The following is a 16,175-nucleotide window of genomic DNA, read 5'->3' as shown; positions in this document are numbered from 1 at the left end:
CACCCATCCCTCTACCCAGCATCCCAATCATATGGGATAAGGTGGGAAACTTGCATGCAGCGTGAAGGTTGCAGTTTGGGCACTCAGTCTCTAAAAGGTTCACCATCACTGGGATAGGGGGAAAACGCCTTAACAAATTGTTGTTCAGTTGTGTCCAGTACGTGACTCCAGGTCCTTGGCAAAGATGTTGGAATAGTTTGCCATTTTTTTTTTCTCCAGAAGGTTCCCATTTTAAAGATGAGGAATTCAGGCAAACAGGGATTAAGTGACTTGCCCAGGGTCCACACCCAGGCCATATTTGGACTCAGATCTTCCTGACTCTGGGCTTGGTGTTCTATCCACTGTATCACTCATCTGCCCCTCCTAACAAGTAGAACTAATCCAAAAGGAAGTGAGCTGCTTGGAGAAGTGGTGGGTGCCCTTGTCACAGGAGGTCTTTAAGCAAAGGCTGGGTGATTACCTGAGTGGTATGTTGAAGTTGGGGCTCTTTCTAAGGCAGTGGATAAACTAGATGGCCACATGAGGGCCCTTCCAATTTAGAACTATTGTGATTCTATGGTACAACAATCTGAAGAGAGGTTGTTGTTGTTGACTTATGATCCCACTTAGAATTTCCATGGCAAAGATATGGAATGGTTTGCTATTTCCTTCTCTATCATTTGACAGATGAGGCAGAGTTAAGTGACTTGCCCAGGGTCATACAGCTAGTGACTGAGGTCAGATTTGAACTTGTCTTCATTACTATAAGTTGGGCACTCTAGCCATTGTGCCACCTAGCTGCCTCAAGGAGAAAAAAGGAAAGGAGAAGCAACCTAAGTGAGTAGATCCTGGGCATAGAGCATATGGTAGGAGTAGAGGGTAGGGAGAGTCAGAGCATAAGAGAGAATCAATCAACAAATATTAATTATAAGACACACCCTTTTACCAAACTCCTTTCCTGATTGCTCTGAATGTAAAGTTTTGCCTCTGTTGACGATTTCTAGTTTATCTCGTGTGCAGCTTGTTTGAACTTGGGTCTTACATGTAGTCTCCCACATCAGATTAGGAGCTCTTGGGGAGCAGGGACTGTCTTTTGCATTTGGATCCCTAGAGCATAGCACACAGTAGGCACTTAAATAATTAGTGACTTGATTATGAAGGTACTGTGTTAGAGGCCCAGGATACAAAGGAAACAAATGGCAGCAATGTGTGTCCTCAAAGGGCTTCCATTCTATTGGGAAGGGGGAGAAAAGGCCAGGGAACAATTAGCACCTATTCAAATATGTTCAAAATTATTATTCAAAATAAATACAAGGAGATTTCAGGAAGGTAACCCCAAAGGCTTAGGGGAGGGCCTCAGGTAGGATCCTGGAGCTGAGTTTTCAAGGAAATGAGAGATTGGGAGAATTGGAGGTGAAATCTAAAGGGCAAGACTTAGGGGGCAATCATGAAGAAGATTCATTCCTTTGCCTCATCTGCTTCTCTCTGTCCAGGACTCAAGCTACGTCATTGCCCTTCGGAGCTACGTCACGGACAACCCAAGCCTCCTGAGCTTCCACTATGGGGATATTATTAAGTTGCTGCCCATGTCTTCCCTGGAGCCAGGTATACATGGGTGGGTCCTGACTGGATGCACAGTATATTTTTTCTTTTTTCAATTTTCAGTTATATAAAGAATCCATTTTTGACAATTGTTTTCTGACATTTTAGGATTCAGATTTTCTCCCTCCCTCTTTCATTTCTGCCTCTCCCTCCCCTGGACTCCCCAAGGCAGGAAATAGTCTGCTATAACTTATACCAGTACTTTCAGAATGTATAGTAGTAGCATCCATCTCCCAGGGAGGTTGTAAGGGCTAAATAAGATATCTGTAAAGCACTTTGCAAACCTTAAAGCACTATATATATATGTCAGCTATTATTAAAATTAGTTATCAGGGCATTTAGGTGGCTCAGCAGTTGGAGAGCCAGGCCCAGAGACAGGAGGTCCTCAGTTCAAATCTAGCCTCAGACACTTCCTTGATGTGTGACCCTGGGCAAGTCACTTCACCCCCATTGTCTAGCCCTGACCACTCTTCTGCCTTAAAACCAATACCAATTCTAAGATGAAAGGTAAGGGTTTAAAAAAATTATTAGTTGCCAAATCCTATCCTGTCATTCAGTTGTTTCAGTTGTGTCTGTCTCTTCATGACCCAATTTGGGGTTCTCTTGGCAGATATTGGTGGTTTGTCATTTCCTTCTCCCGTTCATTGGTCAAAGGAGAAAATCGAAGCAAACAGGGTTACATGAATTGCTACAATTAGAGTCTGAGGACAGATATAATTGGGGAAGAAGTCTTCTTGACTCTAGGCTATACCACTAAGCTGCCCAATGTATAGTTTTGGTAGGTTATTCTGTTTACTAGAATGAAGGGGAGGATATTTATACTGTGTGGGCTGAGGACAGGCTGAAAACAGGAATTAGAGGTGGTACTAGCCCTCTGGCCACCAAGTGAGTTGGGTGGCACTCAGGGCCAGAACACAGGCTTGGCATCAGATACACTCTAGCCCTGACATTTGCTTCCATCCAATACTTGCAGGGTGGCAATTTGGCTCCATCGGGGGTCGATCTGGGCTCTTTCCTTCCGACATGGTCAAAGTTGCTGCTGCCTCTGACTACCTCACCATGCCCATGGAGCGGAAGGTTGAAGGACACAGGAATTCTAGGAGAGAATCAGGATTGTCTCCACAGAAACAAGCCATGGAGGTGAGGGAGCTTGGAAGAAATGACTGGGCTGAGGCCTAACAATTCTAGAACTTGCCAGTGCCGTGACCACCCTCTTCTCTTGAAACTATCTTGATTTGAATTCACAAAATCAAGTCCTGGGAAAAGGAATCTTTTCTTCTATCCTTTGGCCTTTGCCCCATCAAGAAAGAATGAAAGAAAAAAAAAACAACCATCCAAGTCAGTTGGGATTGACTAGGCTTCTACCTACACTGTGTAGAGATCAGGACTTGGTTTTCCAAGAAATAGGGAAGGCACTGAAGACAATCCCTGTCCTGAAGTAGCAGGATGACCACAGTACAACTGGGATAGGGGATTTGTCACTGCTCATGAAGGGCAGGTTGGAGTTAAGTTAAGCACTTTGCACCTGATCCAAAAGTACTTTATCAGAAGATAAATATAGCCAAGTCCACAGTTATCAAATGCTTCTTAGTCGTCTCAACAACTAGACTGTATGCTCCTAGAGGGCAGGGAAAATTGTTGGTTTATTTCTCTTGTGTCTTGAAGAGAACCTGGCACGGTGCCAGGTAGTTGCTCAATAAAAGCTTTGGCTTTACTGATTTCTGGTGTTGTACCCTATGTAGCTGCACTATGTACCTGCCTAGGTAGGACCTACACCATGGGGTAGGATGGGGGCACAAACATGGGTTCTAGTGCTTGGAAACACAAAGCCACAGGGCCATCCAGAACAGGCCAACTGTAGTGACTGGGTTGACACTAAGTTTCCTGTATCTTCAGTGTGAACACCCCCCAAGCCAGGCACCCAGTGAGTACTCTGGGCTAACCAGTTCTGTCTTCTTGGATGTCGACTCCACTTTGGCTGCTAGCATCAGCACTTACACCATGTGGGAGTATGCCTTACACCACTTCCGGCCGATACAGACCTCGTGAGTGCCCAGATTTTAGGCAGGATCCATTCCCACGTTAGTACTCTGTGCCCTTCTTTTAGGGTTGGTCATAATCCTCTTACCAAATTCATCTGCTCACCTAACCCCAAAAAGTAAAAAAAGATGGTACCCAACTTCTCCCAACCCCCCAAGGCCTCTGACTGGTCATAAGGCAGTATATTCCCTGTAAAGATCTAAATAGACCTTGTCCTTAATCTAGGGAGGGCTGGATGCTGGACATGGCAGAACACAGTGCCAGAAGCCTAGTGCAACATACTAAGGTAAAGGGTCAAGGGTGGGGGGAGCCAAACCCCAAGCTGAGTGATCTCCTTTCAGATAACTTCAGACATGAGGCCAACAGATCCAGGATATAGTCTGTTGTCTTTCTGGATTACTGCCCCATGTTTACTGACCTAATAACTCTGACCCTCAAGATTCCCATACAGAAATCTCTTACCAACTTAACTGATGAGGATATGAACAATCTAGCTGTGGCAAACTTCATGGGTGAGTCATCTGATTGTTGTGGCATACCTTGAGCAAGTTGGCAGCATCAGATATTGGGATGCTTGGATTTGTGCTTTTGGGTGTCTAGGACCCCACTCCTTTTCTCCTTGTGTCACTGGGAGTACTCAGCCTACCACAGTATTGCTCATGTGCAGGGGTTTCCATGGCTCTTAGTCACTCATATCCAGACCTAGAACTCAAGGTTCTCCCAGCATACCCATCTAGCTCTATCTTCTCCCACCTTTGCTCTGCAGCTGTGATGCAATTCATGGGAGATCAGCCTAAGAAGAAAGATGAGTTAGATATACCATATGAGATGATGAAGGTGAGTATCAGAGCCAGAAGTCCAGGGACACAGGAGAGTCCTTGAGCACCTAATCCTACCTAAGTCCTGTCCTGGACCTTAAATTGAATCCTATGACCCTGTCCCAATTTTCTGATTTCCACCTTCCTGTCCCCAACCCCAGAATCTGCAACCTCTCCTTTTCCCAACTTTTTTTGTCCTGACCCAAGTCCTCAACTCTCTCTGGAAACCAAATTCTTATTTACATAGCTGTGCCGAGACAACAACTTGAAAGATGAAATTTACTGCCAGATCATCAAGCAGGTTACAGAGAACCCCAACCAGTGAGTGTTGTGGAAAGGTTGAAGAAGCAGCACAGGAAATAGCAGGGTTTAGGAAAGTTAAGAAATGATCTAGGCTATTTTGATCTCTGTCTTTCAGGGAACACTGTATTCGGGGATGGTATCTCCTTAGCCTCCTCACTGGTTACTTCCTCCCCTCACCCACCCTGATGCCCTATGTCATCAAGTTTCTAAAGGATGCTACCCTCTACCAAGGTATTTTGAAGGGAAAGGAAAAGGTGGAAAAAAAACCCAGTGTTGGGCAAGATCTTCCTTGGCAGAGAGAAGGCAAGAAGTAGTTTTTGATCTCAATCCTGACCTCCCCATCTCTGTACAGAGCTGGCCCAGAAATGCCAAGGACATTTACAACAGACAGTTAAATACGGAGGTCGCCGGCACCTGCCCACCATTGGCGAGATGCAAGCCTTCCTGGTATTGGTCTGGGAGAGAGGTCACTCCAAGTGTTCTCCATGAGAAAGGGAGGTGCCCGGGGTCACTGTCCCTACAGGGTTTTCTAATCTACTGGCATATAGTCTCACTTGCAATTTTCTTTGGTAGAAGGGGCAGACAGTCCGATCCCTGCTGCTCCATCTGCCTGGAGGTATAGAATACAAGACAATCATTCAGACCTTTACGGTGAGTCCCAGAGGGTTAGCAGTGGAGATTATGGGGAGGGGAGCCTCTTTCCCTCTTCACTTATGACCTCACCCACACATCAGGTAACAGCAGAAGTGCTGGAGGAGATGTGTAGCCAGATGGGTATCAGAGAACCCCTGGAGGTACAGGAGTTTGCCATCTTCCTCATCAAGAAAGAAGAGACCATTGCCTGGGACCAGTTAGGTACCTTCTCAAAAGAGACAGGTAGGTGACATAAAAGGGTCAGCAAAAGGCTGTCTGTGTGGATTCTAGGAAAATTGACTTTCAGGCTTTAAATAAGGGCAGTGGTAGCTTCTAGATAAATGATGGTGAACCTTTTAGAGAGGCAGGTGATGTCAAGTGTGCAAAGAGAGGGGGAGGGGAGCAGTCTGGCTTCTGGCTTTCTGGTAACAAACTCTATACTGGGGCAACAGTTAGCATGCCCCCTCTAGCACACGTGCCATGGGTTCACCACCACGGTTCTAGAGGATGGCTGCACTATTTGCCATGAAGGGCTCTCAGAGGCACCAGGCTCTGGGGTGGGAAGGCCAAGCTGTATCTCTGGATCATTTTGGGCAGGTGTACTGGTCAGGCCCCTGCACCCCAATGAGTACCTCAATAATGTGACGCGGGAACCTAATGTGGAGCTACATAGTCGCCGGATTACCTGGGACACACCCCTGCATTATGAAAATGAAATCTACCTCAGTACACACTACAGCCAGGTCAGCCTTAGGCCAGTTGCTGCCGTGACACAACTCTGGCTCTGAACAAGGGAGAAATGGATGGTGAGGGCTGGATGAGGGCTGGAAGCAGAGTTAAGGGGATGTATTTGGGAACCAGAGTGGTCAGGAACAAGTGCTCCTGGATCTGGGTCACTCTCATCTATCCTCTTCCTTTAGCTCCATCGAGATTACTTGCAGGGAAAGCTGCTGGTTAGCACCCACTCCCAAGTTGAAGCTCTGCTAGCTCCCCTGACAGCCCTGCAGCATCTGACCAGAAAGACCAGTGATCTGCCTTCTGAGTATGAGCCCCAAAGGGCAAAGGGTGGGCTTATGTCTATCAGGGTGCCATATCCTATGCCAGTCTCTTCTTTAGTAGTCTCCAAGTCCAATCTGCCCATCACTTCCCTTTAGGTCTCCCTCCTCTGCCTGCCCCATGCCCTCTAATACTTTTAAATCTGGACATACTTGGCCTGGTATTCAGGCAGGGCCAATCTCAATACCCACATGGTCTCCCAGGCAGGATCTGCTGAGATATGTCCCACACCCACTACAGCAGCAGGTGAATTTGAGGGTCTTGAGGAATCTGATGGAGAACCAACTGAAGTCTTTGAAGAGATATAGCTGCAGAGAAGCCCAAGTCAACTTCATTGGTGACTGCCTTCTTTGGGTGGGGATGGCTAATAAATAAAGGGTTTTCAAGGAGGGACCATGCTGGGATTGATTAGGCTGAGGGAGCTGTAGGGGAACCTGCCTGATTGACCTACACTCTACCCATCACCCTGCCTAGAGGTTCACTGGGATAAACTTTGGGTTCCTAGCCACCTCCCCCTCACCCAGTGGGGCATTCCCTACCATCCTACTCCACAGACTCAGGAGTCAGATCCTGGCTCACAAACTCAAAGCACTTTCCCTTCTTTGCTGTTCATCCTCGAGCTCAAATGCAGGTAAGGTAGGCAGAGCAAATGAGACAATTCATTGACATGATGGCTAACTCCTCCCCTTTGCCACTTGTCCACAGAGATGGTGAAATCCCTGCCCCTCTTTGGTTATACCATATACACTGTGCTTCGGTTGAGTGAGCCAGAGATAGCCACTCCCTGCTTATTGGGCCTCAACCGTCAACACCTCATCTTGGTGGATCCCAGGACTCAGGTGGGTATGATTCTCTTTTCCCCTCACCCCCAACTTTTCCCTGGTCTCCCCTCACCTCATCCACACAATTTCACTCCTGGGTTCTTGCCTGTCAAATTATTCCTCCTCCATCTTTCCTCCCTGATTCCACAAAGATCTAGAGAACAACTGTCCTTCCTGGTCTGCTGTGCCATTCCCAGAGTGAGTCACTCTCTGTCATGCCCTCCTCCCTCCCCAGGAACAGTGCTATTCCATTGCTCTCAAGGACATACAGCATTTACGTCAGCTCAGTCCCCTGGATGGTGCCCCAGCAATGGAGCTCAACTATGGGTCTTTTGCCAACCCCAAGACCATTTGGTTTGAGTCACCACAGGTGAGTGCCCTCTGATAGTCATCCTGCTGTCATGGAGGATGACCAACAAGTCACTGCCTAGAGCCAGACCTCATTCCCATAGAAGAGAGTCAAGTTTCCCCTCCCTCTTATTGCTGAGAACAGGGGAAGAAGAGAGCCTGCACTAACATCCACTTTGTTCCGACAGGCCCAAGAATTACGTTACACCCTCATCTTCTTAATGGAGTTCCATACCACCTCCACTTAGCCTGGCTCAGTTCATCCTGAGTTGAAAGGAGTAGGGCGGGAGGCAAAGACTTGTTTTCTCCTCCCCCTCCTCCATATCCCTTTCCTCAATCGATCTCTTCTTGGTGAGCTAAAGCTTCCTAGTGTTCCTGAATGGGTGACCTAGCTGTGAGGATGTCAAAGCCTCTTCCAAGACTGGAGCAGAGCTGCAGGCAGGAATTCAGCAGCCCAGGGTTAAGGTTAAGCAGCCAGATCCTGCCTAACTCTTTATGCCATCAGGATCCCACTCATCCTTACCCAGGCCCAGGGTGGAGGGCACCACTGCAGAGAAAATAAAACCTTAAACAATCAAGATGTCTTGTTGATGTGAATAAGAGAGGGGAGGAGAACCAAGGAGAGCAGCCTGAGGTTTGGGGAACAGAGCCTGATCAGAATCAAGCCTTTTATTCCAATCTGTAAACATGAATAGGCCATTCTGGCCCTAGCAGTTCCAGGACAAGGATGGCTTTTGAGGGGGTCCCAGGGTCTCATACACCCTTGGCAACAAAGTTGGAGGCATACGGCTGCAGAGGGAGGTAGAGGGCTTGAGGATATGTGTGGGCACCCCAAGAAGCTGTACCACCCCCACACTAAAAAGTACACCCTCTGAATTCCCTCCTTCTTCTCCAGGCTGCCCCCAGAACCAACCAAGAAAGCCCAGCATCAAGAATAAGGAAGCAGCAATTGGGGATGAGACATCTAGCTCTATAGGTAGGAAGGTATGAGCTGAGCTCTGGCCCCAGCCCTGATGGGTTCTTACATAGACAGATACTGAGAACCCTGAGAGAAGAGGAAGCTCTTCCCTCGTAGCAGTGACAGTAGCTGGACTCACATCCTTATTCTGCTCCCACCCCAATTCTCCAAAGCCAGGAGTCCTTGGCACAGAGCCAGTCTCCATGAAGGTGGCCTGGCACAGGACTGAGGTAAAGTCCCTGGGGGCTTCCCAGGGCATCAGCCACAAAGGGGCCCAGGGCCTCAGCATTCACTGTGGACTCTCCAATGCTGTCCCAGGCATCTCCTCCGTTCTAGCATCAGTCATCTCTGACCTGGAACAGGCAGGTTCTGCCAGTCAGTTTCACTTTCACACCTAGCCCGGCTTTGGAAAAATTGTTTGATGAGCTTCTGGGCCTCTTCTTTCACTGAAAAGAGGTGGAAGTATAAGGTCTTGTCCCTGTCCCAAAAGGTACTTTCCCTTAATTTCCCAAAGCAAGGCTCAGGGCACTCACCACTCCCACATAGAGGTGTCTTCTGGGTCAGCAAGTGGGAAAGGTGGCGGGCAAACCCCTTAAATAATTCCTGGGAAGTAGGAAAACATCAAGAAAGGTGATGGACTTTGTCATCTCCCCAAACCACTTAGCAGCATCTCCTCTGCAGGCAGCTCCCTGCTTTTAGCTTGGCACAAGGGAGTGCCAGACCTCAAGGAAGAACAGCATCTCTTAGTCTTCTTGGCAATGATGACAATAAATAGTAACTATCAGCAGTGGGAAGTTACCTACCCTACACTTAGTGGCTAACTGTTCCCCATCTCCCTGTGCCTCTTGTCCCCAACACTTAAGAGTTAAAGGGCAATGATGAATAAGGTGCTGGGGGATAGAAAGGGGCTTATACACCCTACCTTGGAAGCAAACCTGCCATTCTTGTAAAAGGGCGTCAGGTATTTCACTACGATGTCTGCAGCTTCCTTCAGAGAGACAGGAGGGGTCCTTGGTCTGGGGTCTGGAAACCGACTGGGGCTTTGGTTTTCTCTGCTCTGATCAAAGCTCACTTCTTTTTTGGAAAGGCTGCTGACCGTAGCCTCTGGTGGTGTCAAGATGGAGGGCCTAGATGTGGATCGGACCCTTTTCTGAATTTGGTCCTCTGGATCCTCCTGGGCATAACCATGGCACACCTGTCAACTCCAGGTTCCACTTCTTTACCACCTAAGAATTAGCTCTGAGCTAACCTCTGTCTTATTCCTCTAGAGCAGCACAACTAGCTTGGAAGCCTCAAATTTATTCTTTTTTTTAAAAAATCCTTACCTTCTAAGGCAAAAGAGTGGTAAGGGCTAGGAAATGGGGGTTAAGTAACTTGCCCAGGGTCATATAGCTAGGAAATACTGGAGGCCAGATCTGAACCCAGGACTTCTCTTCTCTAGGCATGGCTCTCTATCCACTGACCAACCTAGCTGTCCCTCTCAAATTAATTCTAGAGTTGTAGCAGATCCACCAAAGACCCTTCCAGACCCTCCAGTAGACTTCTAGCTTAGAATGGAGAAGCAATTCACTCTCTCCCATTTTCCCTTCCCCTACCAGTCTTTAGGCAAGACAGACTAATCATCCTAAAATGATACCTGATGGGATCTGGATCGTTTCCTTGGCTGGGTGCCCTCTGAGAGGATGGGCTGGACCTCAGGTTTGACCTTGCTGCTTTGTGGGGAAGATGAGGAGGACAAATTAGGTATCAGTCCTTTCTATAAATTTCCCCTTAAACCCTAGCAGCCTTAGTTTAGGGCTGGGTAAGAGTTGCTCTCCCACTCCACCCACTCCCAAGTAGCTCAAGCTTAGTCCCTGTGAACAGTTTCCTCCAACTCTCCATGCCCGATCAGGAAATGACATCGAATCTACTCTTAAAGTGATTTTGGAGTGTCTAATCCCAGCCTGTGCTATTGTTGTGCTCCTCACCTCAACTCCAGCCCTCCAGTGGTCTCTGCCTGGCTCAGGGCAGATAAATGCCTTAGGGCTCTGTCCTCTTCCATTATACTCTTTCCCAGGACTAACTTGGGTTCCTGAGTCCCTTCAAGAGAGGGACAGGAGTCCACTGTTTGCAAGGACAATGGGTCAGGTGGGGGAGCACTCTTTGTTGCTTGCTGAGAGAAGAACCGGGTAATCTCCTGAGAGTCCTTTGCTGCCTTGGCCAACAACTGTTGTTTCTTGCTGGCCTGAGACTTGATGACAAGGTGGTCCCCAGGGGATCTTTTAGTCGTCTTTTCATGCTGTAAGGTATCTTTTGGGCTGGGACTTTCTCTTCCTTCTGGTCTAACAGGTGGTATTTGCTCTTTAGCCAAAGATGACTTCTGTAAGAGTTCAGCTGCTGTCTGGAAGGGGTCAGAGGCTCTCTGGAAGCCAGCTCCCATCCGCTTTGATTTGAACTATAGAAAAAAAGATGATGGAGGGTTCTCACCATCAGGCTGTAATCTAGCCTATTAACTGGCCCCACCGGCTGTGGCCCTATCAGATCTTTACCCTTCTCAGAGAGGAAAAAGTAATATAGAAAAGGGGAGGAAAGGCAAGGAGGGCAAATGGGAACAATGCTATTTCAAAAGCAGAGGCAGCACTTCTTGAAGCGATAGAATCTCCTCCTTAGCAGGGCTCAAGGAATTAGGGTTAGAAGGCCTCAAGGAGAAGACAGGGGCAGCTCAGAGGCTGATAACTGAGGTACCTCAGAATACTTCAACTGAAAATAGGTCATGTGAGAAGAGAAAGGGATGAAATTTTTCCTTTGTTAGCAAAGCATATACTGAGTTGTCCCATGGACACCTGCTTCTGGTTCAGCACTGTGAAGCTTATAGAAACCAGACAGGGCACCCACCCTATGTCCTCCCTTCCCCACTCCTAACTCACTGAATACACCTGGGATGCTGGTTGGATGTCTTCCTCGGGTAGCATAGCCTGGGTCTTGTGGTTTGGGTCCTCACCATCCCCAGAGGGGTAAAGCTTTCCATCACTGGAGGCTTTGTGGATTTCTGCCACCTTGGGGCCAAGAAAGCAGAGTTCTTGTGATACCACAGACCAATCCAAGCCTCTTCTTACAATCAAAGGGGCAAACCCCCCCCCCCCAACTGATCTGTCAAGATGTCCTCTGGTGGAGAGAGGGTTTTACATGGGCCCTCTGCCTAACCTCTGGTGCAGGAGGAAGAGATGATGCCAACTGGGAAAAACTAAGGAAAGAAGCCTCCTCATGAGAAATGGTTCCCTCTGTCCTGGGGTCAGTAACTCAGAAGTCAGACTCAGAGGCAAATCAGATGTTCTTCCCCTTCCCCACTAGCCCACTCCTTTCACTGAAGTACCTACCTTTTTCAACACATTGGCCTTGTACAGATTGGCCATCCTGGTACTTCGGAACGCCTCATACTCCATCTCCACAGCACGGGCTTGCTGGCTAGTCCTATGTATGTGGATACATCAGGGAAGGTTGTGGCTAGCTCCTGAGTCCCCTCATTGCACAAACCTTGCTGGAACCCTCCCCCACCCCCCCAACCCCCACTCTCTGCCCCAGCAACCTGCTCCCAACTCTGTGACTAGGAGAGGTCTTCACAGTGTCCCCTCTGCCCCTAGCCATACTCTATATCTATGTACAGAAGAGGCTAACAGCTTGTCCCTGAACTTCCTCCATAGAGAGCCACTGCTGAGTTGCCATCCACTTGGTCTCTACTGGTGAAATCTCCTTTTGTCAAGTCCAGGGCAGAGTAGGAGAGGGACAGAGGACAAAACAAGTGTTCTGGACAAGGCCAAGTGAGTCTGGTGGCTGGTCCAGGCCACAGGGGCTGATAAATAGTAGGGGTCCTAGGGAGGAGCCCAGGAGTCAGGACCCCTGCTCTATTCCTTTCCTTTCTTTGAGCATAGGGTTGGATCTTTCCAACTTTAGCCAAGGCCTCCCTCTAGTGGTGCAAATGGGAAAGAGACTTTTCTTGGGACTTCACAATTCAGTGGAGGTAGATGCATTAGCCACTAAGGAATCTGACCCTGAAGGCCCCACTGGGGAAAGAACAAGGGTAGGTCATATATACAGCAGACTTAAAACTGATGAGCATCTAGCTTTCCTAGCCCAGTCCCCCTACAGGCTGAATATAAAGTACCAAAGAAATAGTACAGATGTTTCTTTTCCTTATCTTGATTCCTACCTCTCCGTAGCACAATCTGCTTGTAGGTTGTTATTTAGGGCCTCCTCCAACATCTTCAAACAGTGTTCCCGAGCCTGATACCCAAGAATCAGGGAAAGGAGGCGTCAGACAGCCCCAGGCAAGTGGCTACTGGTCCCCAGGATGGTTATATAGAAGGAGCCCAGAAAGGGTTAGAGGACAAAAGGGCAGGCATACCTTACCTTCACAGTAAGCCGGGGAATCTTCCTGCTGGAGGCTTCCTTCAGGGGACAATCATCATCTGGAGAAGGAATGGATGCATCTGGAGGAAACCTCTTCTCCATTCATTGCCTCATGACCCAAGTCCTTTGGTTCCCAGTACTCCTGAGGCATTCTTTGTGCACAACTTCTCCCCTGTGTTCCCTACTTACCCAGTTCTGGGGCCATTCTTACACCCACCTGGGGGGATGAACTCCTCTTTCTTGGGTTCTTTGCCCTATAGAAAGACACAGTGAGTGCGTTAAACCCTCCTATGCCCTCAGCCCACAATGGGTAGCTCCTACCCCAGCAACCGAAGAAGAAACAGGGAGATCAAAAGGGCAAGATATTTCTCTGCTAGGCTGACGGTGATGGCCTCAGTGACTTAACACCTTCAATTCTGGAAGGGAGAGAGGACAAGCACAGTCCTAATTGACAGGATGGCTCACCACATCTCACAAGCCCCAGCCACATTTCACTTGACTCTCCTTGCCATCTTCTTGGCAGTCATCTTGCTAACCACATGGATATCATCCACGGCCCCCCTCCACTTACAGGTCAGAATCAAATCAACACTACCATGGCTCTCAGAAAGAGTGCATCATTCTATTTATTTATGGTTCCATTCACTATCCCTGTAATTTTCCAAACCAAAACAGTCCCCCTTTAGCCACCTTTCTTCTATTAGAATGTAAACTCCTTGAAGGTAGAAATTATCTTTTTTACATATATATCCCCATTGCTTGGTACATAGTAAAAATGCTCTTTCTTTCATTTCAGGGAAGTGCCCTTTACTATAATTTAGATAGACAAAAGTCACATATTTGACACCCTTTTCCATACCGCACCCCTTTACCTTTCGAAGGTTCATCTGATTCCAGTAGAAAATGTTCCATTCTCGCTTTTGGGCTTCATCACTGCCCTCAGCTCTATTGTTTCCTGTGTCCTCATCGTATCTGAATTTCAGGCTGGGAGTGAGGAGCTCGAATCCCAAGCTTGCTTCCTCCACCCTCCTCACACCAACCACTGCAGTCATCTGGCAGGGTTTCCCCAAGTTCCCCTGAAGGCCAAGGCCCAGAATACCCAGAGCAACATGAAGCTGCATGCACTGTTCAGTATGGCCAGTAGTAGGACCCAGGAACTAGAGGACTGGAAGAACCCTGAACTGGGCCACCAATAGCAAGGAAAATGAGCAAAGCTTCCTAGGATGGTCCCCTCCTCCCTCCACCACCTTTGGACTATCAAGCTCCCCTTACCTGCCAAAGCCGTCATTTCCCCTACGTCCACCCTCATACAGCTCTGAGTCAGAGTCATTCCCACGAGAGCATCTGATTTGTGTCTTACTCCAGCTGCTGCTGCACTCCAAGGCATCCAGTTGCTTCTTTATAGCCCCAGGACTCTTGCAGTGGTCACAACCTTTGAAGCAGGGAGGGGGTGCATCCCCAAAGTACTTGGCAATGGCAGCATGGCGGCACCTGGAATGAGTATCAAAGCTAAGGATGAGGGATGGGGGATGATCTGAGCTACCATTTGTGATCCATGTGTCATGCTGTGAAAGATATATACGATGTCTAATAGGAAACCTTTTTTAAAAGGGTCATTTATGCACTCAAAAAAATATGTATTGAATATGCAAGTTCCTAGGGACAACTAGGTGACTTAGTGGATAGGAAACTGGCCCTGGAGTCTTCCTCTTCTTGAGTTCAAAATTGGGCCTCAGACACTTACTAGCTATGTGAACCTGGGCAAATCACTTCACCTGGTTTGCCTCAGTTTCTTCATCTATAAAATGAGCTGGAGACAGAAATGACAAACCACATCTTTGCCAAGAAAACTTCAAATGGGGTCACAACTAACTGACTCAACAACAACAAAAATACAAGCTACTATGGGGGAAGGGGAGGGAAACAAAGATTAATAAGTCAGTGTTCCTGCCTTACAAGGGCTTATAATTTTGTGGGACAGATAAGATATGCATACAAATAGCTCTAATGTGAGAATGTATAAAAAGAAATACCATACAAGAGACACTTCAATGGAATGCCCAGGGAGGAAGGGCTGGGAGCAAAGTGGGTATCTTTGCCAATGTGCAGAGACTTGCTGAACTCAGAATAACCCAGCTTGGGGGCTTGCCAGAAATATGGAACAAGGCTACATGTCTAGGGATAACCTGTTCCATCTGTATTTTTCAGGAATGTGGGCTCTGAGAGCTTCAGTCCAGTGGCTTGAATTCCAGACAGCTCACTTTTAGGAAGTCATCCCCACTAGGGCAGGGTCTGCATATGCCACTCTATTAAGTTCCACTCAGAAGAGAAACAAGGAGGAAGGGAGAGGGAGATAAGGAAGAGAAGAAGAGAGGGAAAGAGGGAGAAAAGGAAGAGAAAAAGAAAGGGAGGGAGGAGAGGGGAAGGGAGGGAGGGAGGGAGAGAGAGACAGAGAGAGAGAGAGAGAGAAAGAGAGAGACAGAGAGAGACAGAGAGAGAGAGACAGAGAGAGAGAGAGAGAGAGAGAGAGAGAGAGAGAGAGAGAGAGAGAGAGAGAGAGAGAGAGAGAGAGAGAGAGAGAGAGAGAGATTCGGAATAGTTGCTTTATAAATACATAAGTAAACTTTAGGGATAGGAAACAGGGAGTCTTCTGCAGTTCTAGCCCCACCCCTGGACTGCCTCCCTCTCCAAAACCTTATACCATCTAAGGCCAAAGGACTATTGCCTTGACATTAAATCCCTTGGCTTTCCTATTGGGAATAGATAATGGCTTATTTAGCTCCTGGTCTAAGGTGCTATTTCCTCAAAGGATCCTTAGATTCTGAACTTGGGATGGGGAGTCAATCTTCAGGACACATGCAGAGGCCTAGAAAAAAAGTGGCCCACCCTAACTTAAAAAAAAAAGGTAATTACAGAGGAACATTAACATACTATTAGTGGAATTGAAGTATGCTTGTTCTAAATGTTAGCAAACTGTGCATATCCTTTCATCTAAGAATAACATTCTTAGGTCTCTATCCCAAGGAGATCAAAGAAAGAGGAAGAGGACATATACAGACAAAAGAATTCACAGATCAGCTCTTTCTGTGATAGCAAAAAACTAGAAACTAAGGGGACATCAGCAGAAGAATGACTGAACTAATGGCATATGAATGCAATAGAATATTGTTATGCCATAAGAAATGAGGAAAAACATAGTTTAAGAGAATTGTGGACATTAAGAACTGATGC

The 16,175-nt window shown here is 47.5% G+C and overlaps 2 protein-coding genes across 8 annotated transcripts in view; one reads left to right on the top strand and one right to left on the bottom strand.

The window, feature by feature from the left end:
- The window catches only part of MYO15B (myosin XVB), a 28,946-nt gene extending 20,774 nt beyond the window's left edge, over window positions 1-8,172 (top strand). The window contains 16 exon segments of the mRNA XM_056814672.1: window positions 1,473-1,584; window positions 2,555-2,754; window positions 3,394-3,626; window positions 3,847-4,133; window positions 4,388-4,458; window positions 4,687-4,760; window positions 4,858-4,973; window positions 5,095-5,189; window positions 5,316-5,393; window positions 5,477-5,618; window positions 5,973-6,118; window positions 6,296-6,433; window positions 6,495-6,768; window positions 7,137-7,270; window positions 7,488-7,622; window positions 7,789-8,172. Coding sequence (XP_056670650.1) covers window positions 1,473-1,584; window positions 2,555-2,754; window positions 3,394-3,626; window positions 3,847-4,133; window positions 4,388-4,458; window positions 4,687-4,760; window positions 4,858-4,973; window positions 5,095-5,189; window positions 5,316-5,393; window positions 5,477-5,618; window positions 5,973-6,118; window positions 6,296-6,433; window positions 6,495-6,768; window positions 7,137-7,270; window positions 7,488-7,622; window positions 7,789-7,848 — 2,295 coding nt within the window. The 3' untranslated portion in view covers window positions 7,849-8,172.
- Window positions 8,173-8,235: 63 nt separating this feature from the next.
- The window catches only part of RECQL5 (RecQ like helicase 5), a 41,870-nt gene continuing 33,930 nt past the window's right edge, over window positions 8,236-16,175 (bottom strand). Inside the window, exons 9-20 of one of the 7 annotated variants that reach the window (XM_007482649.3) lie at window positions 14,217-14,435; window positions 13,817-13,916; window positions 13,162-13,198; window positions 12,945-13,003; window positions 12,745-12,818; window positions 11,915-12,008; window positions 11,465-11,593; window positions 10,526-10,992; window positions 10,195-10,270; window positions 9,481-9,732; window positions 9,092-9,161; window positions 8,236-9,004 (exon numbers count right to left, since the gene is read on the bottom strand). In XM_007482649.3, coding sequence (XP_007482711.2) covers window positions 8,901-9,004; window positions 9,092-9,161; window positions 9,481-9,732; window positions 10,195-10,270; window positions 10,526-10,992; window positions 11,465-11,593; window positions 11,915-12,008; window positions 12,745-12,818; window positions 12,945-13,003; window positions 13,162-13,198; window positions 13,817-13,916; window positions 14,217-14,435 — 1,681 coding nt within the window. In that variant the 3' untranslated portion in view covers window positions 8,236-8,900. Of the gene's footprint in view, window positions 9,005-9,091; window positions 9,281-9,480; window positions 9,733-10,194; window positions 10,271-10,525; window positions 10,993-11,464; window positions 11,594-11,914; window positions 12,009-12,743; window positions 12,819-12,944; window positions 13,004-13,060; window positions 13,199-13,816; window positions 13,917-14,216; window positions 14,436-16,175 lie in introns of those variants that run through there. The other 6 variants (XM_007482650.2, XM_056817135.1, XR_001628098.2 and 3 more) reach the window with 6 other exon arrangements.

Source organism: Monodelphis domestica, chromosome 2 (assembly GCF_027887165.1).
Source record: "Monodelphis domestica isolate mMonDom1 chromosome 2, mMonDom1.pri, whole genome shotgun sequence".
Taxonomy (NCBI): domain Eukaryota; kingdom Metazoa; phylum Chordata; class Mammalia; order Didelphimorphia; family Didelphidae; genus Monodelphis; species Monodelphis domestica.
The sequence above is the reverse complement of the archived record's forward strand: the minus strand, read 5'-3'. Positions and strand labels throughout refer to the sequence as shown.